This window comes from Cygnus olor, chromosome 28, assembly GCF_009769625.2.
Source record: "Cygnus olor isolate bCygOlo1 chromosome 28, bCygOlo1.pri.v2, whole genome shotgun sequence".
NCBI classification, from domain to species: domain Eukaryota; kingdom Metazoa; phylum Chordata; class Aves; order Anseriformes; family Anatidae; genus Cygnus; species Cygnus olor.
In genome coordinates, this window is record NC_049196.1 from 2502363 (window position 1) to 2523430 (window position 21068).

At 61.9% G+C, this 21068-nt stretch overlaps 1 protein-coding gene across 2 annotated transcripts in view; it reads left to right on the top strand.

Annotated features, from left to right (window-relative positions):
- INTS3 (integrator complex subunit 3) overlaps positions 1-20793 on the top strand; it is a 38990-nt gene extending 18197 nt beyond the window's left edge. Inside the window, exons 9-31 of one of the 2 annotated variants that reach the window (XM_040539208.1) lie at positions 388-485; positions 1272-1463; positions 2390-2477; positions 3028-3107; positions 5071-5162; positions 5998-6104; positions 6891-7010; positions 8379-8508; positions 9184-9201; positions 9431-9485; positions 10407-10510; positions 11037-11081; positions 11452-11571; positions 11707-11860; positions 13629-13697; positions 15019-15094; positions 16749-16862; positions 16953-17001; positions 17860-18027; positions 19541-19641; positions 19856-19928; positions 20004-20160; positions 20281-20793. In XM_040539208.1, coding sequence (XP_040395142.1) covers positions 388-485; positions 1272-1463; positions 2390-2477; positions 3028-3107; positions 5071-5162; positions 5998-6104; positions 6891-7010; positions 8379-8508; positions 9184-9201; positions 9431-9485; positions 10407-10510; positions 11037-11081; positions 11452-11571; positions 11707-11860; positions 13629-13697; positions 15019-15094; positions 16749-16862; positions 16953-17001; positions 17860-18027; positions 19541-19641; positions 19856-19928; positions 20004-20160; positions 20281-20358 — 2288 coding nt within the window. In that variant the 3' untranslated portion in view covers positions 20359-20793. The remainder of the gene's footprint in view (positions 1-387; positions 486-1271; positions 1464-2389; positions 2478-3027; positions 3108-5070; positions 5163-5997; positions 6105-6890; positions 7011-8378; positions 8509-9183; positions 9202-9430; positions 9486-10406; positions 10511-11036; positions 11082-11451; positions 11572-11706; positions 11861-13628; positions 13698-15018; positions 15095-16748; positions 16863-16952; positions 17002-17859; positions 18028-19540; positions 19642-19855; positions 19929-20003; positions 20161-20280) is intronic. The other variant, XM_040539210.1, reaches the window with a different exon arrangement.
- Positions 20794-21068: the final 275 nt, after the last annotated feature.

The following is a 21068-nucleotide window of genomic DNA, read 5'->3' on the forward strand; positions in this document are numbered from 1 at the left end:
TTGGTGCCAACTGCTCCATCTGAAGCCATCAGCTGGGGTGGAACGAGTGGCAGGGACAAGTCTAAGGTCATCTTTGTGCTCCCTGGCAAGATATGGGAGATGTACTGGGGTGGTTATAGCTTGCACCTTGGTGTCTGGGCTTCCTCACCCAGATCTTGCCCCTGCCTTCTGATCACTGATGTCCCCACTGATCTCTGGACAGGAGATGTTTTAGTAGACCTTTCAAGCCAAAATCATGATCTCTTTCCAATGCTTATGGCCATAGGGAAACAGAGCTTAACGCTCTGACCTGAACCCACTGAGGACATTGGTAAATCCCCACGCAGATCCCGTTCCGTGCCGTCCGTGGGTCTGTGCAGATGCTGACCCCCGTCTGTCTCTCCCCAGGTGTCCTGCAGCTCCTCCAGTCGAGGACTTCTCGCAAATTCCTGGCATGTCGCCTCACTCCCGACATGGAGACCAAGCTGCTCTTCATGACCTCGCGGGTGAGTCCCTCGCACTCGCTCGGGGTCCCGTGTCAGCACGGGGGAGGAGGGCACTCGTCCCTGACGGGTCCACCCTGCACCAGCCCCGTTCCTACTTGGGGAGAGGGAGCAGAACACCCACGCCTGCTGCTGCCACGGTTCAGCAGGGAAGGTTTCTGCAGGGTGAAAAGGTGCAAGCAGCTAAAAGGAAAGGGCTGTCCGGGGCTGGTGCAAGTGTTCTTTGCTTCTGGCATCTAATGGCAACGAGAGGAGGAAAGACTGCCCGGCAGGAGCTGATGTAGCTGGGCCCGAGACATCCCTGGTATTCATTAAAAGGCACAAAACGGCTTTGCAGGGGAACATTGCTCCTGGCTGGCCGCTTTCCAAGGCAAGCGCTTTCTCTGAATGGCTGCGATGCGGTGGGTTATCAGAGCTCTGACAACAGCAGCGCTGTTCGAGAGAGGCCAGGAGCTGCGCTGCGACAGCACGGGGGTTAACCCTTATCTGCGCTCGCACGCCAGGCAGGGCTGCTCCCCCCTCGCCGGGCTGCGCCGCGTGCTGCGCGCGGGGCGTGTGGTCCCGTCCGCTGGGCTGGAGGCGGCGGCGCGCTGCACAATGGCCCCTTTGCTTCCTCGTGCTCTCTGAAGATGCTGCCGACGTGGGGCTGGTGGGGAGCAGGGCGTGAAGGGGAGCCTGCCAAAAGAGGGAGCTTTCAGGATGGCAGATGAGCCCGTTGGTGGTTCTGGCGGTTTTTCTAAACCTTCCCTGAGCTCTGAGCAAAACCTGTGGCTTCCCCTTCCCCTCCAGGTGCGGTTCGGCCAGCAGAAGCGGTACCAGGACTGGTTTCAGCGGCAGTACCTGTCCACCCCCGACAGCCAGTCCCTGCGCTGCGACCTCATACGCTACATCTGTGGCGTGGTCCACCCCTCCAACGAGGTGCTCAGCTCCGACATCCTCCCGCGCTGGGCCATCATCGGGTGGCTGCTCACCACCTGCACGGTGAGTCCTGCGGGCCAGAGGCACCCTCGGCTCCTTCTGCCGCGCGGCAGCTCGGGGAGCACGTTTTTCCAGCAGTAATCTGTAGTTCCCAAACTCCAGCCAAGCCTGAGAGCGAGTCACGTAACTGCGTGGGATCCCTTCCCTGCAAGGGGAGGGTAACCTGCTGATGCTGAAAGCTGCCGGGGAGATTGGGATTAGGTTTTGCTGGCTGGGCTGGAGGAGGGTTGCAGAGCAGCGATTAGGACATCGGTCTTTGTTCTGGGCTCTGCATTCCAGTCCTGGCTCTGCTGCATGGTGGAGCCTTTGGGATTGGCTTTCCCAGCATAAACTTCACCGTCTCACTTCTAACTTGTCACGCACTTTGCTTTTGTGCATGGACAAATCTTGGAGGCCTCTACAGTTAAAGCAGGATGTGAGAGCACATGCGGCCCGAGGCCTCCTTACAGCCTCGATCGCCCCTGCTACCTCCTCCCAGCCAGTCGTTCCTTATCCCAGCCCGCACTGCGCTCTGCAGCACTTGTCAAACAGCAGAAGCTGGAGAGGAGGCGGTTGCTGTGCCCACGAACGCATGGCAGATAAGGCCAAACGAGACGCGGAGTCCAGTTCAGCACCACTGCAGGTTGTAGCCAGGCAGAGCACGTGGCTAGTATCTCAGTCTCGGGGCTGCCTTGCCCTCTGCTGCTCTGCTTATTCTGGCTGGAGCTGCTTTCAAAGCAGGCAGGTTTCTCCAGGAATTTCCCACCCGGTCTGAAAACCCACCCAGAGCAGCAGCAGGTGCCCGGGGGAGCTGGAGCCAGCCCTGCCTTGTGCTGGTGGTGGGAAGAGCATCGCTGCCCCTCCCTGCGCGGCAGCATGGCCTGGCACGTCGGGTGTGCAGAGACCGGTGCTCAGCACTCACTAATTGACGTGTTTTTTTTCTTCTGTAGTCCAACGTTGCTGCTTCGAATGCCAAACTGGCCCTATTCTATGACTGGCTCTTCTTCAACCCCGAGAAGGACAGCATCATGAATATAGGTACTCTGCGGGGAGCCCATCTCTGAACGGGCAGGGGTCAAAGAAGGGGTTAACGGCTTCCGGAGCTGGTGGAGACGGTGGGATCTGGTGGGGAAAGCCCAACAGATTATCTCCAAAGAGCATCAGTTCCCTCCCCTGCCCTGAACTCCAGGGGTCTGGCAGCTTGCAGGGGAGCTGCTTTGTCGGAGCCCCCTTTAATTGTGGCTTTTGTCACGTGGCAGCAGCAAGCCTCTTCCCCAGGGTCAGTGGCCAGCCCCAGCGCGTCCCTCCCTGCGTGCCTGGCTGCAGGGCTGTCCCCGGGCTTGGGGCACGTGAGCAGGGACTGGTAGAGCCCTGCTCCTGCCCACGGGGAACCTGCTTCGTGCCTGCTGCTTGAAGCCCAAATGCTATTTAGGAGCTGGATGAGGGCAGGGGTGCGGAGGAGCCAAAAGAAGGGGGTTTCCTCTGCACTGGGGGGGCAGCAGGGTAGGTCCGCAGCAAGTGGGGGGGGAGAGGAGGGCGTTGGTGTCTTTGGGCTCTCAGCACGGTGCTCCCTGCTCTCTCCTTCCAGAGCCTGCCATTCTCGTGATGCACCACTCCATGAAGCCTCACCCTGCCATCACCGCCACGCTGCTGGATTTCATGTGCCGGGTGAGCCACCCCTCGCTCCCAGGGGAGTTCCCTGGCTTGCCAGATGAGTTGTGTGACCAGGGCTGAGTGGTGATGGCTTTGAGAGCAGCCACTGGGGTCCACGCGGTCCCTCTGCCACCGGTGGGACAGGGACTCCTGTACAGTGTGAAGAGAGGATGGTGAGGAGGGAGGGAGCCCCGCAGGCCATCTCCCCCCTGCCTAAACCACCCAGCTGAGCAGAAGTCACTCTCCAAAGAGAGCTGGTCACAGTGCCAGCCCCTGGGGCTTGGTTTAGCCTCGTCTGCTTGCTCCTGGTGCACAGGAGTGGAAGTGTGCTGGGCAGGAGCTGCTCCCTTAGGGATTGCAACCATGCCCTTGGGACATGCTCTCCTCTGAGCCGTCCCCCGCTGCCCATCGCTGGTGCTCAAATGCATTAGGGGAGGTCGGTGCCTTCCCTCCTGTGCTAAAACTGGCTAGCTGCACAGACTGCTCCCCGCGAGCTGCCCCTCGCTCTGTGCTGGACAGTCCCAAAGGGCAGACACCAGCAGTGCAGGCACAAGCAAGGCAGACGTCTTCACTCCCCAGGGAGTTCCTGGTGCAAAGGCCGCTGCATCCCGCAGTAAGGGCGTTTCAGAAATCCCTAAAGCCGGTGATAATTGAGCTGCGAAACAGTGTCATCTCACTGCCCATTCTTCAGAGAAACAAACAAACAGAAAAGCTGTTCCCCCTTCTTTTTTTTTTCCCTGCATTCCTCAGTGCATCATCTGGTTTTGCACTGTGCCTCTCGATTGCGAAACAGCCCCCGGGGTAGCTCAGAATCAGCCGGCAGCCCAAGAGAGCCCTTTTAACCTCCCCTTACCTATGCTAAATTAAGGAGGGATTTTTCCCCGACTGATCTGCCAAGACCGTAGTCAGGCACGCTGCTGCAGACGCTCAGCTGAATGATTTGCCTCTTCAAACCAGCCACCAGAGGCTTCTGTGAGTCCGTGTGGTCTCTTGGTAAATCCAGGGCTGTTTCTGGAGCGCTGAGCCCCGGGGCCCATGTGTCATTCATTAATGGGAATGCCACTGTGGGAAGACGTGTAAGACTTCCCATCTCTGCAAATAAACCCTTCCAGAAGGATGAGCATTAGTAGGAAAAAGGCTTCTGAATTGTTCCCTTTAGTACCTAATGAAGTGCTTGGCCCAGCGACATCCCCTGGGGGTAAACAGAATCTGTTTGCGATGTTCCCCGGTCAGACCCTCACCTCCCTTTCAAAGCAAGGCCCTGCTTGGGCAGCAGCTACAGAGCTGGCTGTGCCCCTCAGCACTGGGGCAGCGGTGCCAAGAGGACTGGTTCCAGTAATTTGGTCCTGGGGAGGGCTGATGGAGTTCTTGGAAGCGGGGTCTTTCTGTGGCGTGAGCGCTGGAAGAGCCGCGCGTTGCATCACTTTCCTCCCTCGCACGCAGCACCGCTCGCTGCGCTCCCGTCCCAGGGCTGCCCGCGGCCAAAAGCAACTGCTGCCTTCTGGCAGAGGATCTGGGTGGAAGGTTCCCGGGATGACCCAGATTGCAGGGAGGAGTTGTCTTCGTCTCGCCAGAAGCAAAGGACTGCGTGTGGACAGAGCCGAATGTTGCTTGGGGTGTCCATGTCTTATTCACCCCGCTCCTGCAGCGCTCGCTGCTGCTTGGAGCGTGGCTCTGGCAAGCCCTGGAGCCTCTCAACTGCCCGGATGCTGCCTCGGGAGGTTTCTCATCCCTGGGGGATGTGCAGGCTGGTCCTGTGGGGTAGGGGACCAGAGGTACGGGGTGGTCCTCCCTCTGTGCTCCATCCCTGAGGTGCTGCACTCACGGAGCTCTCCTGCTGCCCCTCTTGGTCAAGAGCAGCTGGGGTGCCGTGCTCGAGGTGAGCATGGCCCAAGAGTTTGGGCCACGGACCTTGGCTGGTCCCGGCTGTGTCGGGGAAGGGCTCGTGGCACTGACGTGGTCATTCTCTTGCTTTCAGATCATTCCCAACTTCTACCCGCCGCTGGAGGCTCACGTGCGGCAAGGCGTGTTCAACTCCCTCACCCACATCGTGGAGAAGCGAGTCCTGGCGTAAGGCGTCCCTGAATTTTGCTGCATCCATAGAACTGCTGTGCACCAGCCTTCCGGGGCCCCGGTCTCACCAGCCTAGTCAAAATGAACCCCAGTCCCTGCAAGAGGCATTCGTATTGCATACAACCCATGGAATAAGCCATAGCTTTGTCTTTGTGGTGCTGGGGCTCGTCCTGAGAGCAGTCCCTTGAGCCAAGGGGTTGGGGCAGTTAGGGAGGCTGCAGCCACTCCACCTTCCTGGTCACCGAGCTGAGCAGCCTTGCTCGTGGTGCTCCAGCCTGCAGATAACTGCAGCAGCCACCTTCCCATCCTGGTGAGGCCTCTTCTTCCCTTCCCGTGCACCCGTTGGTGACACAGGTCTCGGTGGTGGCAAAGCGAGGGCCCCCCAGCTGCTGTGCAGGAAGGAAGGTGGGACCTGGCAGGCTGTGGTCCGTAGGACGAGTCAAAGCCCTGACAGAAGGGAGGAAATCCTCTGGCACGTGCACTGGGAGCAGCTAGGCAGGGCCCAGATGGAGGCTTGTCCCTTGCTCATCATGCTCTGGAAGCGTTCGTGGCTCGCTCTCCTCGGCATCCAGAGGGGCAGGGTTGGGGCAGGAGGCTTTGCAGAGCCCAGCACAGCTTTTTGGGGCTGGTAGCAAGCCACCAGATGAACGAGGCTGTGAAAAGAGGGTAGCCCTTGGGGGACTGCCAGGAACTGGGGAAGGGAAGGTCTTTAAGGACTGTGCAGTGGCTGGAGGGTCTGGTAGGTCTTGCTTTGGGTTTCCAGCTCTGTAGGGAAGCAGGGGCTGCATCCCAGCTGTTTCTCATCCCATTCCTTTCCTACCCCCCAACACAGCCACTTGGCCCCTCTCTTTGACAACCCCAAGCTGGACAAGGAGCTGCGAGCCATGCTGAGGGAGAAATTCCCGGAGTTCTGCAGTTCGCCCTCGCCCCCCATTGAAGGTAGGGAGCGGGCGGGTGGCAGGGGGAGGCTGCAGCAGGGCTTCCCCCAGCTGTCCCGCAGCGAGAGCCGCTGCCAGGAGGTCAGAGCCGGGCCCCAGGGAGATGAGAGCCCTGGGTGCCTGCGTTTATGGGTGGCTGCGAGCTCCCTTCATCCCAGCCCTGCAGTGCAGTGAAGCCGCTCGCTCCCTGTTTCTCGCTCTGTTCCATGGGGGGTACTTAGCCTTTCGTCTCTGTAGGCTAATTGATTAACCTTAATTAGGTTGAACAAAGAGCAAGTATTTCCAACCTGAATTTACAAGGAGAGTGCTGCTGCTCGGCCATATCCGCTGAAGGGCTGTGCCTGTGAGCCTGTCCTTGCCGTTGCATCAGCTGAGTTGGCAGAAGGAACCCATCTCAGCAGCAAACCCTGCTGCCCTGAGCCCCATGGCCTCGCGGAGCTCCCCGAGCTGTGGCTTTGCTCAGGGCCTTGGGCTCTGCTGCTGGCTGGGGCGAGGGATGGAGCAGGAGGGGTGCTGGGCAGCTCGGATGGAGAACGCCCTGGCGCTGCCACGCTTTGCCCCAAATGGGGGATGGTGAAATGGAGTCACGGGGAGTCCGGTTCCCCAGCGTGAGTTTTGCAGGGCCTGTCACTCGCCCAGGATCTCTCTTCCCCTGTGCAGAGCACTTCAGCTTTAGCCAGAGCCTGGTTGTGGTGACTCATGAGCAGAGCTTGTCCTGCCCCGGGGCTGTGCCAGGAGCCGCTGTAACCTCGCTTCTGCTCTCACCCCTTTGCGTTTGTTCTCGCAGTCAAAATTGAGGAACCCGTTTCCATGGAGATGGACAATCACATGTCAGACAAAGATGACAGTTGCTATGACAACGCTGAGGCTGCGTTTAGTGACGATGAAGAGGACTTGAACAGCAAAGGTGAGGGGTGCAGCCAGCCGGGCACCAATGCTCTCGGCACCTTGGTGTCGGGGCAGTGGCAGCCAGCGCTCTGCCACAGGTCCCCCTCGTGACGGGAGGGCCCCCAGCTGTAAGCACAGTCCCTCAAAGCCCCTTTCCGTGAGCAGCAGGGATCACTGCACACAAGGCAGACCCAATTTTCAACACCCAGGCTTCCATCTGCAGGAGATGCTCAGCCCGATGCTCTCCTGCTGCCCAGCCTCCCCCGCCAGCAGCCTGGCTCCGTGGGGCTGCTGCAGCTCTGTGCTCAAAGGGAAAGGCCGTGGGGCCTCGTCGCCTTGTGTGGCGATTCCCCGGAGTTTCACACCTTCGAACGCAGCGCTTTCCCTGCCCTGAGTCCTCTCTGAATGTCTGACTAGCCTCAAGCCCTGCTGCACTGCGTGGCTGGGAATCCCTGTGGCAGATGCTGTGCTGGATGGTTTGTTTGGGAACAGGGTGTCTCTGTTCTCAGGCAGCTGCTAATGAGGCTCAGGCCTCTAATTGCTCAGTCACACGGTTTTCATTACACTCACTGGAGGCCTCTGCGAGTCCCTCTCGAAGCCATGGGGCTGACAAGTCTGCATGAGGCCAGAATCCCCTCTGCTAGCTCTCTGGAGCTGGAGGCATCTCAAGCTGTTCCTGGCACTGGTGGTAGGACTCCCCCGGGCTTCCTGCCGTGCTGGAGGGCTACCCCTGCAGTGGGGAGGGGCCGCAGGCCCAGGATGGGGGAGAGGACTGTGCTGGAGCAGTCTTCAATAGTCCCGACAGCGCTGTGACGGCTGCCTGGGGCCCTGGAAGGGGCATGGGCTCGGAAGCCGCAAGCAGAGGAGAGGATTTTTGCAAAGGGGATCGGCCGCCTTGTCCCATCCTGTAGTCGGGGCTTCCCCAAGAGCGCTTCCGTGCTGACCCTGGCACTTCTGGACTCTGCTGCAGTTCATTTTTATGCCGAGTGAGGCTGAAGGATGAGGGTGTGGAGAAGCAGTTGGGGTGCCTCAGTGCCGGAATCCTGAAGGCGAGCGTTTGTGCCTCGGGTGGAGAGAGCCCCGTGAGCGAGCTGTGTGAGAGCACGTTGGGGCACAGGCAAAGCATCGCTTCTGGAAACTGGACTGAGTGGGGGACACGGCTCTGGACACCCCCGTGTTTGGATCCCATCCTGCCCTCCTGCTCACCGTGACCCGGACACATTTCCCAAGGATGAAGGCGAGACCAGGGGCTGGGTCACACACCGGGGCACCGAATACCCCAGCAGCCCCACGCGACTCCTGCTGCTAGGGCAGGTTGCCTCGGTGCTTATCAGATGCGGCTGCTTGGGAAAACGGGCAATTTCCAGCATTACTACTTTTGTTGCAGGGAAGAAGAGGGAGTTCAGGTTTCATCCGATCAAAGAAACCATTGTGGAGGAGCCCGTTGATATCACGCCGTTCCTGGACCAGCTGGATGAGTCACTGAAGGATAAGGTTCTGCAGCTGCAGAAGGGAAGGTTGGTGTTGGGTCGCGTTTCACACTGGTGTCTTTGGGGCAGTGACACACGAGACCTTAGAGCCCTGCTATTCAGTGCTGCTTGCTCCAAGAGCCTTTCTCAAAGCCAATGCCATCCTGTGGCTTGTCTCCCTGTAGCCCACAGAGGTCCCTTCACACAGCTTCTGCAGGAAAAGCCCAGCTGGTTTTGCACAGTGCTGGCTAAAGAGCCTTGCAATCTGCCCTCGGAGCAGGCTCAGACTGGGACACCCCAGCAATGCTCCCACTTGCAGTGCACCCACTTGCTCACCCCAGCAATTTCCTGGGGGCTACAGCGTTTCTCTGAGTCAGGGACAGGAAGGCAAAAGGCTTTGAGCTTCATCCTTCCCTGCTGGTGGACTGACGAGGGGAGGCTGTGCAGGCCTTTGGGGCTACTGCTGCTTGGGGCTGTCAGTGCCTCTCTGCGTGGGGCACTCTCGATGCACAGAGATGTACCTGTTCCTCTGCCTGCATGTTCCCCATCGCCGCTGTTGATTTGCAGTGACCTTGGAATTAACTCCATCTAAAGAAGGTTAAAAAAGCTATTGTTTTTCAGACCTTGGCATAGTGGGCTGATTTAACGTAATTTATGGCTTTATGGCTTTAAGTGCATTTAATCTGATGCTTTTAGTCATTTAATTTGTTTGTCTTGCTGCAGACAACCTCGGGCACTTTTGTAAGTAGGTGCCGCAGCAGTGCAGCGCGTTCTCCCAGGGCTGGGTCTCTGCAGTCTGTGCTTCGGAGCCGTGCCTTCCTCTAAGCCTGGCACCAGCGCAAAGCAGGGCCACCCCCACTCTCAGGTCCTGGGGGCTCCCGAGCAGAGCCAGCTCAGCACAAAGCCCCCTTGTCCCTGCTCTCGGTATCTTCCTTTGTAACTTGGATTTCCTCTTGTTTTTGTGCTCCAGCGATACGGAAGCTCAGTGTGAGGTCATGCAGGAAATCGTGGATCAAGTCCTGGAGGTAACAGCACGGACCCGGAGCAGTGCTGCTGTCTAGCTGTAAAATGAGAGCAGCTGGAGTGGCACGGGCCAGGCAGCTCCAAGCCCACCTGGTTCTGCCCCACGAGCTTTGCCTGAACATGGGGCACAAGCCTGAGGACACTCAAATCAGAAACGAGCTCAAAATGCCACCGGGCAGCTTCACCCGTGGCTGTTAAACACAGCCCCAAGCTGCTGCGTGCTGGGAGGCTCTTAGGGAAGCTCACGCCGTGCAGTTTCCTTATAACCTGTGGCTGAACGTCCCCAGTAGCCCCTGTCAGGCAGGGCGCTGGGTGAGGCGTGCTCACGCCGTGACCCCACGCAGCTGCGGTGGCTGCGGAGCTGCTGGGGGCTTCTGCAGGCGCCGTGCAGCCGGGACGCTCGCTGGCTTTTGGTGCTCCAGAGAGGCTGCAGCAAGGCCAGCCCAGCAGATCTGCTGCGGATGTTTTCCAGCAGCTCAACGCCCGCAGGGAGGTCGCATCCCCTCCCTCTCATCAGCTGCCTGCAGAGTCAAGTGGCCTCTCAGCGCAGGAGAGCTGCTTGTCCTCCCGTGGGAGCGTGGGGACGGGGCGCGAATCCTCGGCACCAAGTGCCCCTGGTCCCTGCTGGCCCTGTGCGGTGAGAGCTGAGCTCGGTGAATCACCGTCCATCAGAGGACGAGTGGACCCCAGTGATTGCGAAGTGCTTCAGAGCTAGACGTCAGCTCGGGGCTCATCGTGCTGGTGACCAGCTCTGGCGTCTCCCAGTGCTGCAAAATAGCGGCAAAATGGCTCCCGAGCAGCTTGGGTGGCGTTCCCAGCAGCGGCGGCTCTGCTGCATCCCTTCCAGCCAGACCTGTGCTGGGCAGGCAGGGCTTGAGCTTCTGCTTTCCCTTCTCATTCCTTCCCTGCTTTCTCTCCGCCAGGAGGACTTTGACTCCGAGCAGTTATCGGTGCTCGCATCCTGCCTCCAGGAGCTATTTAAGGCTCACTTCCGTGGTGAGGTTTTGCCAGAAGAAATCACAGAGGAGTAAGGATTTATTTTTCTGTCTCATCCTTTCACACTGGGACTTGGGCTTTTCCCAGTAACACTTCCACCATTTTCGGAAGGCTGTGCTGAAACCAGCAGCTTGCCCTATGAAGCAATCCAGGGTTCACCAGCGGTCAGCATGGAGCTGGTCAGCAGTTATATCCCGGGCTCCAGAGAGATCGTATGCGACCTGCTGCCACAGGTCCTCGTGTCAGAGCTCAGTTTAGGGGATGCTCCCGTGGCTCCTGGCATGCAGGGTACAAAAGAATCCACCTGCCCCTGCTATGCTTGCACAAACCAGTGCCGTGCACCCTTCCTCCTGGATTTTATTGGCACAGGCTTGGACTCAGAGGTTTGGGGTTCTGGTATCAGGACCATTCCTGTCTCCCCATCAGCTAGGGCTAACCCTTGCTGGCCTGAGGACCACAGCAGACAGCGCACGGGGCTTTTTCCCTGCCATTGCTGATTTACCCCAAACCAGAGGCTGAGTGCCTGCGGAGCTCTGATCGTTGCATTTGTCCCGCAGGTCTCTGGAGGAATCGGTGGGGAAGCCGCTCTACCTAATATTTAGGTATGTTTGTTCGGAGCTAGTTCAGACTCTTGTTTGCTTCCTGACCACCGCCGCGGGTGAACCCCGTGGGTCTCATTCTGCCAAGACCCCGCACTTGCCCCAGCACCCCCAAAGATACCGTAACCAGAAGAGTTTATTCCTTCATTCTGCCTACGCAGCGTTTTGTGGGGTAGAAACACTTAAACCGCAGGAAAATCCCAGCTCATCTGGCCGTTTGGGGAAGCTGGGGATCCCTGAGGTCTCTCCCCCATACCTGAAATCAGCGGGTGGCCAGGACCTGGGGCTGGGTTCCCTGCGAGCAGCCGGCCCTCGGCAGCAGAGAGCTCTCGTGCGGTGCCCCGCGTAACGCAGCCGTCCTCTGCTCCCCAAGGAACCTCTGCCAGATGCAGGAGGATAACAGTGGCTTCTCGCTGCTGCTGGATCTCCTGTCAGAGCTCTATCAGAAGCAGCCCAAGATCGGCTACCACCTCCTGTACTATTTAAAAGCCAGGTAGGTCACAGAGGGTGGAGGGAAGCACCCAAGCCACGACGTGGCTCGCACGGCCTCCCAGAGCCAGCCCGGTGTCCCCAGCTGGCTGCTGACGCTGGGGGGGCTCCCCTCTCACCCCGGCACGTCTCCTTCTAGCAAAGCTGCGGCAGGGAAGATGAACCTGTACGAGTCCTTCGCTCAGGCCACGCAGCTGGGGGACCTGCACACGTGTCTGATGATGGACATGAAGGCCTGCCAGGAGGACGACGTGCGGCTGCTCTGCTACCTCACCCCCTCCATTTACACAGAGGTAAGAACCCCACAGGCACCAGGAGCACCACGGGGGCAGAGGCAGGCTTCTGGGGCCAGGCTGGTTTGCTTCTGAGGTTCAGGTCTGTTACACTGCAGCAACAGAGCAGACAAACCTAAAAAAAGCTCCTTCAGGCTGAGTCCAGCCCAGCCTCCATCCACGCCCAGCCCGGCGTGGCGGGGACCAGCGGGCTGCCGTCGTCCTGCTTCCTCACGGCCCCGTTAGAGCCTTGTGCTGTCTGCGTGGTGAGGTGCTGACCTTGCTGGCCCGGATGCCTCTCGTGTTTGGCTCCGAGCACAGCATTTTCTGCGCTCCCTGGCTGCGATTTTGCTCTCCCTCCTCCCCGGAGAGCGGCAGGTTGCAGGCTCTGCGCAGACGCCTCATCCCCGAGTCCGGGGGAAGCAGCGCTCAGAACGAGTTCTGCTGCCTGCTCCAAACCCCTGGGTTCAATGAAACGTTTCATTGCTTTCAGCACTCGGTGCTGAGTCGGAGCCAGCTGGACTCGCTGCAGCAGGCGAGAGCAGGGTGCGTTTGGAACGGGGTCGCAGCTCGGTCCCAATTCTCACAGCCCAGCCGGGTCTTGGACGGAGATGCTGCTGCCTCCCCGCTGCCGGGATGCTGGCGGGGCTGCGAGGCTGCAGCCTTTTTGTGCGGTGGTTGCAGGGCAGAGGCTGCAGCCAACAAGTGTCCAGCCACCACCTGGCTGCTGGGAGCAGCGATGGGGGAGGGAGGGAGGGAGGCTAACATCACGCCCTCGGGCTCATCGGAGGGGTCACGGTGCTGCCTGTACTTTCTCATTCCCTGGGAGGAATGAGCTGGCCCCTCTCCTCCCTCCTTTCTGGCTGGTTCAGCAGGAACATCTGCTGGGCCTTCGGGCTGTCCAGCCCCGTTCCTCACGAGTGCTCCTGAGGGCTTCTGTGGGGCCGGGAGCACGGCAGCAGCCTGGGAGAGGGGGAGGAAAACCTGCGCACGAGCAGGCGCCGCACCACGTAGCAGGTCTCGCCCCGTGGTGCGTGCCCCAGAGGGATCCTGGCGTAGCACAGCAGCACGATCCCCCTGGTGCTTCGAGCGCTGGCTTTAACGCCCTCACCCCGAAGCGGGGTCAGGCTGCTGCCGCCCCCGTGGGTGCACTGACCGGCACGAGTCCGGCAGGACGTCCCGAGAGCAGCCCGTCTGAACAGCCCGATCCCGACTGCGCAGCAGGAGCTCGCCGCCGCCAACTTCCCTGGCCTTTCGCCCCGCCTGTTGATTTTTTGATTTGCTTGCAGTTCTGCGTAACGCACGAGCGCCTGGGACAGCCAGCAAGGATGCGGAAAAATGGGGAATTGTAACCGTTGTGCTCTGGCTGACTTCCACCAGCCAAAATTGAAGCAGCCTCGCTCCTCGCGCTGCCCTGGTCAGCGCTGGCTGCGTCCCGCAGAGGTGCTGGGCTCTGGCTCTCGGCAGCCTGGCGCTGCTCTGCCTCGCAGCAGCTGGCTCGCTCCCGGCTGCTCGCAGAACATGGCCCGTCAGAGCTCCTGTGCTTTCTTGGCTGCTTCTCCCCCCCCCAGCCACTTCCCTCGCCGCGCTGAGGAAGTGGTGCTGGTCCTGGTCCAGCCGCCGGAGGACCGGTGCTCAGCGGGGTCATGCTGCCCCTCGCGAGGAGGGACGCGCGCGTCGAAGCCGGCGCTGAGGAGGAGCCTTGCTGCAGCTCTGGGGATAGGAGAGCTCGGCTGGCCTCTCCCTCCGGCCCTCTCCTGAGCCCTGCCTTGCTTTTGAACCCTTGCAGTTCCCAGATGAGACCCTGCGAAGCGGCGAGCTGCTCAACATGATCGTGGCCGTCATAGACTCGGCACAGGTAAGGCGGGGACCTGAGCTGGGGGGGGGGCAGCACGTTCCCCGTGTGGCAGCGCTCGCTTCTGCTCCCAGGAGGTTTAAACCCCAAATGACCCGGCCTTGGAGGGCGTGGGGCAGTGGGGTCTGCTCGCTAAGGCCTTCGTGCTCCCATTCTGGGTCTGGGATGCCCACGATGGCCGGTGCTGCTCCAGGAGCTGCGGAGTCTTCCCCTGGGACCAGGATTAAGTCCTTTGGCCGGGAGGTGCGTTGCACAGCTGGGGAGGTGCCGTGCCCTGATGGTTGCAGGAGGATGCAGGGAGGCCGTCAGTGCTGTGCTGCGGGCCCAGTGGGGCTTGGATCACACCCAGCTCCCCATCCCGGTGGGAGACCCCGCTGAGCAGAGAGCCAAGCCCTCGTTAGACCCTCCTGGAAGGAGCCTCTCCCCACGGGCACGCCGAGCTGCCACAAGCAACCCAAAAATAGCCCCGGCGAAAGCTGGGGGCAGGGAAGTGGGCACCAGCAAGAATGCTGTGCTGCGTGTTTCTGCTCTCTAGGCTCGTCTGGAGCGTGATCTGCTGATAACCCCGTAACTCGCCCTATTTATACACCATTCCTGGCCAGCCGCGCTTTTCCCAGCTGTGCCGGAGCCAGAACGCCTCGCCAGCAAGTTTTGCTTGGCGGGCCGGAGCTGGAGCTGGGCGCAGGAAAGGTTTGGGCCGTGCTGCCCTGACCCCCCCAGCCCAGCCCTGCTCTTGCTCCTCCGCTCCTGGGCTCTGCCGCGCTCTGCAGCGCAAAGGTTTTGTGTTTCCCAGCAGAGGCCCGTAGCGTTTCCTCTCCCCTCCCTTCTCTGATTCCTTCTCTCCTTCCTGTTATTCTTCAGCTGTTTCCCCGCGATGCTCTGGCTGCGTGGCCTCCTCGCCCAGCCCACGGGGGCCCCACGAACCCGCTGCCGCGAGGGGAGCGCTGGCGTCGTGCGGAGCGGGTCCCTGCTGCTGGTGGGGCTGTGCCAGGAGGGGGACAGCAAGTCCTGGCCCAGCCCGTGGGGATCTGCTGCCTGCCCTGCGCCCCCAGCCCGGGCGTTGATGTGTGAAGGCGTTAACCTCTCGTTACTTCCCTGGTCCCTCACAGCAGCTGCCTCTCCTTGGTGCTTCCTAAACCGGCCCTGATTTAGGAGCCACCTGCAGCACGCAGGGGTTTGGGGCTCTGCTGGATCCCTGCTCCCGCTGGGATGATGCTGGCGGAGCGATAGCCTCTTCGCTTGCTCTCTAGGCCCGGTTGTTCCCATGTAAGAGGGCTCCTGTGAGCCTGAGCATCCCGCTAACCCCCTTTGCTCTGCCGCCCAGTTGCAGGAGCTGGTGTGCCACGTGATGATGGGGAACCTCGTCATGTTTCGGAAAGACTCGGTGCTGAACATCCTCAGTGAGTAGCGCTCCCGCCACCGGGGCAGGCACGAGGGCAGGGGGGAAAGTGGGACCGTTCCTGGGCACCCCCAAACCTTCCTGTCCCCGCTGGGCTTTGCAGAGAGAGCCCGAGAGGACCAGTCCCTGGAAAGCCTTTGCCATGGTTTTGCCCTTTCTGGCTGCTCACAGAGCAACCGAGAGTGGTTCTTGCTGGCCCTGTTACGCCGAGGTCTGGATTTCCTCATGATATTATTGCCACTGCTTAAAGGATCACTGCCCTAAACCGGATTGTTAGATTTAGCCGTGCGATCCAAGCTGTGAGCTCTAATGGGTTTTACCGAGCTGGCTGTGTGACGGCTCAGGAGCCCTGGCTCTCTGCAGGGCCAGGCAAAGCCTAATCCAGGGCTCCGCAGCCCGCCTGGGCTGAGAGAAAACAGAGGGGAGAGTCCTGAAATCCCCCCCAGCCACGCAGCCTCACCCCGTGCTCCCAGCTGCTGGCTCTATGGGGCACTGACCGCGTCCTGCTCGGTCCTGCAGCATCGCGGCACGGCCGGGTGCCGCTCTGCGCCACGCAGCAGCCGCTGGGGCAGTGCTGGAGGCCGGGCCCTGCCTGGGAGGCTGCAGCCTCTGCTCCCAGCCCTGCAGGGCTGAGGGCGGCCAGGAGGCGGTGACAAAAAGGGACCGGTGGCCTGGCAGGTTGCAACTGGGGTTTTCCGTCATCCGATGACTGTCCCAGCCCGGGAGGGAGGGAGAGCGAAAGCTTTGGACTCCGCTGGTGTTTGGCCTGGCCCTGGAGCACTCGTGGGGCTCTTGGGCGGGCACCACCCAGCCGTGGCTCTCTCAGCAGCTGCGCAGGAGAGGGCTGGTGCCTGCGACCTCTCCCGAGCAGCGTTCCTTGCCTTTCCCCCCGGACCACCAGTGGGTGACCCAGTTCCTCTTGCTGCTTTCTAATTGCACTTTGGCAGCCTCGGAGGCGTTGTGCTGCTACCTCCGCCAGGCACTGGCTGCCTACAGCAGAAATGCCCCTAAAGCCTCCAGCCGGTGCCGCGCTTTCCCTGCGTGTGCCCCGTGGCCCCCCGGTCCCTGCCGGCCACGACCGCGGCGCTCCGGGCTGGGGCAGTTCCGCACAGGAGGCAGCGAACACCTCCAGAGAGATCCCCCGTCGCCTCGATCCGACAGCTGCCCAGATCCAGCTTTGCTGTTACACAAGCTGCAAGCAGCAGACTAAGCCCATTAATTACAGAGCCTCGTTAATTCTCTTCCTCTGAGCCCTGAGCAGCTGCGTTAGTGACTCTGCCATCCTGCTGCCTGTGCCTCAGCTGGCAGAGCCGGCGCTGGCGCCAACCGCAGGGTCCTGGGGACCTGAGCGGCCGTGGCACGGTGCTGGCGGTGCAGCGGCCGTGGCACGGTGCTGGCGGTGCAGCTGCCCCGGCACAGCGCAAATCCTGCTCTCCCCAGCACACCCGCTGGGATTTCACCCCAAGGACTGCTCTGCCCTCCTCGGTGCCCTGCTCTGGGCTGGAGGAATGGGGGTAACGTGCCTGGAACACAGCGATGTCCCTGGAGGATCTCACAGAGGGGCCGGCAGAGCCGCGTGGGGTGGCTCTGGCAGGTCCCAATCATTCCTCCGAGCACCCTGCAGCTCCCTTTCACCTCCCTGCGCTTGCCCCTAGTTCAAAGCCTGGATTGGGAGACCTTCGAGCAGTACTGCACCTGGCAGCTCTTCCTGGCACACAGCATCCCCCTGGAGACCATCATCCCCATCCTGCAGCACCTCAAGTACAAAGGTGAGCCACCCCCTGGGGCGGGAGAGGCGCAGCGCTGGGTCGCCGAGGCCTCGCGGCGCGGTGCTGAGGATGTGTGTGCTTCCCTTGCAGAGCACCCCGAGGCGTTGTCCTGCCTGCTGCTGCAGCTGAGGCGAGAGAAGTAAGTGCTGCTGCCTGCTCAGCGCTGATCTGCGGAGGCTGTGGTGGCAGAAAGCTTGCAGGGCTGTCCCCCGGCACGCTGCAGCTGGTGGCTTTAACTGAGCAGCGTTGGCGTGACGGGGACAGGGAGATGCCACCCCCTCCGGCCACGAGTTCCCTGCAACAGCAAAGGGGAAAAGCCCTTCTTGCTGGCACCAAGTGGTTCCCAGCTTTCTCTTGGGAGCGCCCACGTGCAAGTCCTCGCCCTGGATCCTCTTAGGGACGGAGCAGGGTGCCACGTGTCGCCCCTGCGGTGGCGGCTTTCCCAAAGGCTGCAGCTCCCTGCTGCGACCTGGCTCCGGGAGCGACGTTTGTCGAGGGCGAGCTCGCAGCCTGCTGAGCCCCAGCGGTGTTTGTCTGCCACCCTGCGTGTCCTGCAGCCCGATACTTGACGGGGGACAGGCTGTCACCTGCCTCCCGGGGGGGTGGTGGTAGAGCTGCCTCGGCATTGCTCCGTGCTGTCCCTGCCTGCATCGGCCGCGTCCCGCCGCTCGGAGCGGAGAGCACTTTATTTGTTTTCATTAATGCAGTGCGTGGGGCTGGCTAATCTAATCCCAGCTCCAAATTGTGTGAGCGAAACGCCAGCGATGGCAGAGGCGAGCTCCAGCCTCGCACACGCAGCAGCACCGGGTGGTTTCCCACGGGGAGCGGGGAGCCAGGCCGGGAGCTCGCTGCCGGCTGCTCCCCGGGAGGGTCCTTTACCAACAGCCTCAGGGTGCTGCTGGCCTCCCCTGCCCCTGGGACCCCGGACGGAGGCCCTAGGGCTGGAGCCGAGGGCACCCACCTGGCCTCTTCCTTCCCCCTCCCCGCTTCGCCGCAGGCCCAGCGAGGAGATGGTGAAGATGGTGCTGAGCCGGCCGTGCCACCCCGACGACCAGTTCACCACGAGCATCCTGCGGCACTGGTGCATCAAACACGACGACCTCCTGGCCGAGCACATCAAGTCGCTGCTCATCAAGAACAACAGCCTGCCGCGAAAACGCCAAAGGTGAGGGCAGCAGCGGGGGGCTCTGCGGGGCCGGGATGCTGAGGGGTCCGGCGGGACGTCACCCAGGCACGCCAGCCCACCCCCCCTCGGGGCCGGGGCGGTGCCGCTGCCCACCCACACGCAGGCAGAGCCCCGAGCGAGCGGCTCCGCTCGCGAGCTGACATCCCGCCAGCGGGACCCTTTTGTTGTGAGCCCGTTCCCCGAGGTGTTTGGGGAAGAGCTTTCATTTCAGCTGTTGGTGCGTGCGGTGCCAAGCCGCGGCGCTCCCCTGCTGCGTCAGCGGCCTCCGCTCGGCCCTGCTGTGCCTGCCTGCCAAGCAGCGTGATGTTTCTGGAGCGTTTCTGGGTGCAAATCTTCCAGATGTGGCTGACCGGGTGTGCTTGGTCTCTCCTGGGTCACTGCAGCCGCTGGGGTGGCCGGGGTCAGAGCCCGTCGGCGCAGGGGGGCTGGAGGAGGCAGCTGGGCGAAGCTGTAGCCTGCAGGAGCTCGCTGTGCTCCGCTCTGCTCCCCAGGCGCTTTCCCAGCCTTTCATCCAGCCTCAAAAGCAAACATCAAACCCAGAGGCAGCCTCTCCCGGGGGCCACAGCCCGCACGGTGCCCGGCAGCGGCCACCAGCACCCGCTCCCTTCGCTGCGCCGTGCCCCTCCGCAGCAGTGCTGCAGCCCCTCGGTGCCGGGGTCTCCTCCTGCAGCCCCCGGTGCTCAGCAGGCTGCCAGGCCGGGGCCGGGCGGCCCTTTGCTGGAGTAGGAAGGACATCTAGTGTCCTGGGGAAGCAGAGCAGCACCGCGAGCGCTGCGTGTCCCCAAGGACCGCTGGCAGCCGGCACCGGGGACAGCGTCCGTCCCGCTGGCACCGCGGGGTCCCCCCCGTCTCCTGCAAGGCTGCTGGGGAAGTCTGCTCGTCCGTCGGTTCCCTTCTCCTCCTCCACGTGTTAATTAGCGGTCCTCTGCGGTGGAACAACGCAGCTCTTTTCCTGGCGTTTCTGTTCCAGGATCCGGGCTGAAGCCAGGTCTAATCCCTGCTAATTAACCGGCGGCCAGCTGAGGCTGGTAATGCCCCGTGCTGGCACCGCGCCGTGTCCTGGGGCTGCGCACAGGGCACTCAGTGCTCCGCAGAGCCCCCAGGGAGGAGGCAGCGAGCACCCTGAGCAGGATTTATCCCCTTACTCCCAGAGCAGACTGGCTCCAGGCATCCCTCGTGTGCTGGAGCAGGAGGAGAGCCCCTACACTGCTCTGCACCCACATGGTCAGGGCAGAATCACCCCCTGCTGTGGGTGCTGGTCCCCACACCCCATGCCTTGAAGGACAGCCCCGTTACCTCTGCCGGCGCCGTGCCCTGCATCTCCTTGGGGATTTGGGGGCTCTCGGTCCTCCCTCAAGCACCGCATCTGCTCAAACAGCTCCTGCAGCCCGTCTTGGGGGGGACAAAGCAGGGACGGGTCGGGGTGGGCAGGAGGAGCAGGTCCATGGCTCCTGACCCCCCAGGACCAACCGCGCTCCCGCTCTGCCCCCAGCCTGCGCAGTTCCAGCAGCAAACTGGCCCAGCTGACCCTGGAGCAGATCCTGGAGCACCTGGACAACCTCCGCCTCAACCTGACCAACACCAAACAGAACTGTAGGTACCGCCACCCGTCCCCATCACCCTGCGGTGCCTTGGGGCATGTGCAGATCCCAGATGGGGACTGGGATGCTCTGGGATGCTGAGACCCCCCCGCCTTGGCTTACAAAACCCTCGGCACCCAACTGGGAGACCAAAAACCTGCCCTGGGGGGGAGACCCGTCTCCCGCTGTCAGGTCCCTGACTCCCCTTTTTTCTGGTTCCTCGACAGTTTTCAGCCAAACTCCCATCCTGCAAGCCCTGCAGCACGTCCAGGCCAGCTGCGACGAAGCCCACAAGATGAAGTAAGTTGGTGGTGCCCCGTCCCGGTGCGCGCGCCTGCCCTGGCAGCGCCTGACCCCGTCCCCGCTTCCTTCCAGGTTCAGCGACCTCTTCTCCCTGGCCGAAGAGTATGAAGACTCCTCAACCAAACCCCCAAAGAGCCGCCGAAAAGCCACCCTCTCCAGCCCCCGGAGCCGCAAGAACGCGGCCCAGCCGGCCAACAACGAGGAGGAATCGGCTTCCAGCAGCGCCTCGGTAAGTGGGGGGCTGCGGGGAGCCGCGTCCGCACCCCGAGGAGGCGCAGGTCCGGGTGCCACGTGCCAGGGACCCCTCCGATGGTCGTGACCACCGCTTCCCCCTCTCCCCCCCGCACAGGAGGAAGAAGACACCAAGCCCAAACCCACCAAACGGAAAAGAAAAGGCTCCTCGGCCGTGGGCTCGGACAGTGACTGAGGGCGCAGCCCCGCCGCCGCCTCCCACGGCCGCTCTCGGACAAAAAGCCATCGCCAGGACAGAAACGAGAGCGCGCGGCCCCTCGCCCGCTCTCTCCACATCCCCTCCGCCAGCCTCGGAGCCCCTGGGGATGGGGGGCCCCCCCACGGCCCCCGCCGCGGGCGCTGTGCTTCCACGCCAACCCTCCCCACTTGACTTTGGCTCCCCGTTAACGGCGGCGGCCGGGGCTGGAGCGCGTCGCCCCCAGACCACAGGACCTGGCCCCGACCCCTCCCTGGCTCCAGTGGCGGTGGGGGACAGGGGTTCCCAAGGAGGGGACGCAGCGTGGCCGGACCCCCCCCTGCCCTGGCAGGGGCCTCGGGGCAGGCAGCCCCCGGCTGTCCATCCCACGCCTCCTATTTTCATATAAGAAATGTAAATAAAGGGTGCGAACCAGCTGGCTGCTCCGGGATGCTTCGGGGAGGGGGACGGAGTGGCCGAGGGCCCAGGGGCGCTCCCCCCGGGGCACGGAGCTGCTGTGGGGGGCTCGGCTCGGTGGCGCTGCCCACGCCGGAGCTCATCGCCTGCGCAAGGAGGGGGGGGGGGGGGCCGCTTTCCATTTTCACCCCCAGAGCTATTAGCGATTTTTAAGTTTTTTTTTTTTTTTTTTTTTTTTTTTAAAAAAAAAAAAACAATAAAAACTCTTCCGCTGTTTTGTACCCAGCGCCCCC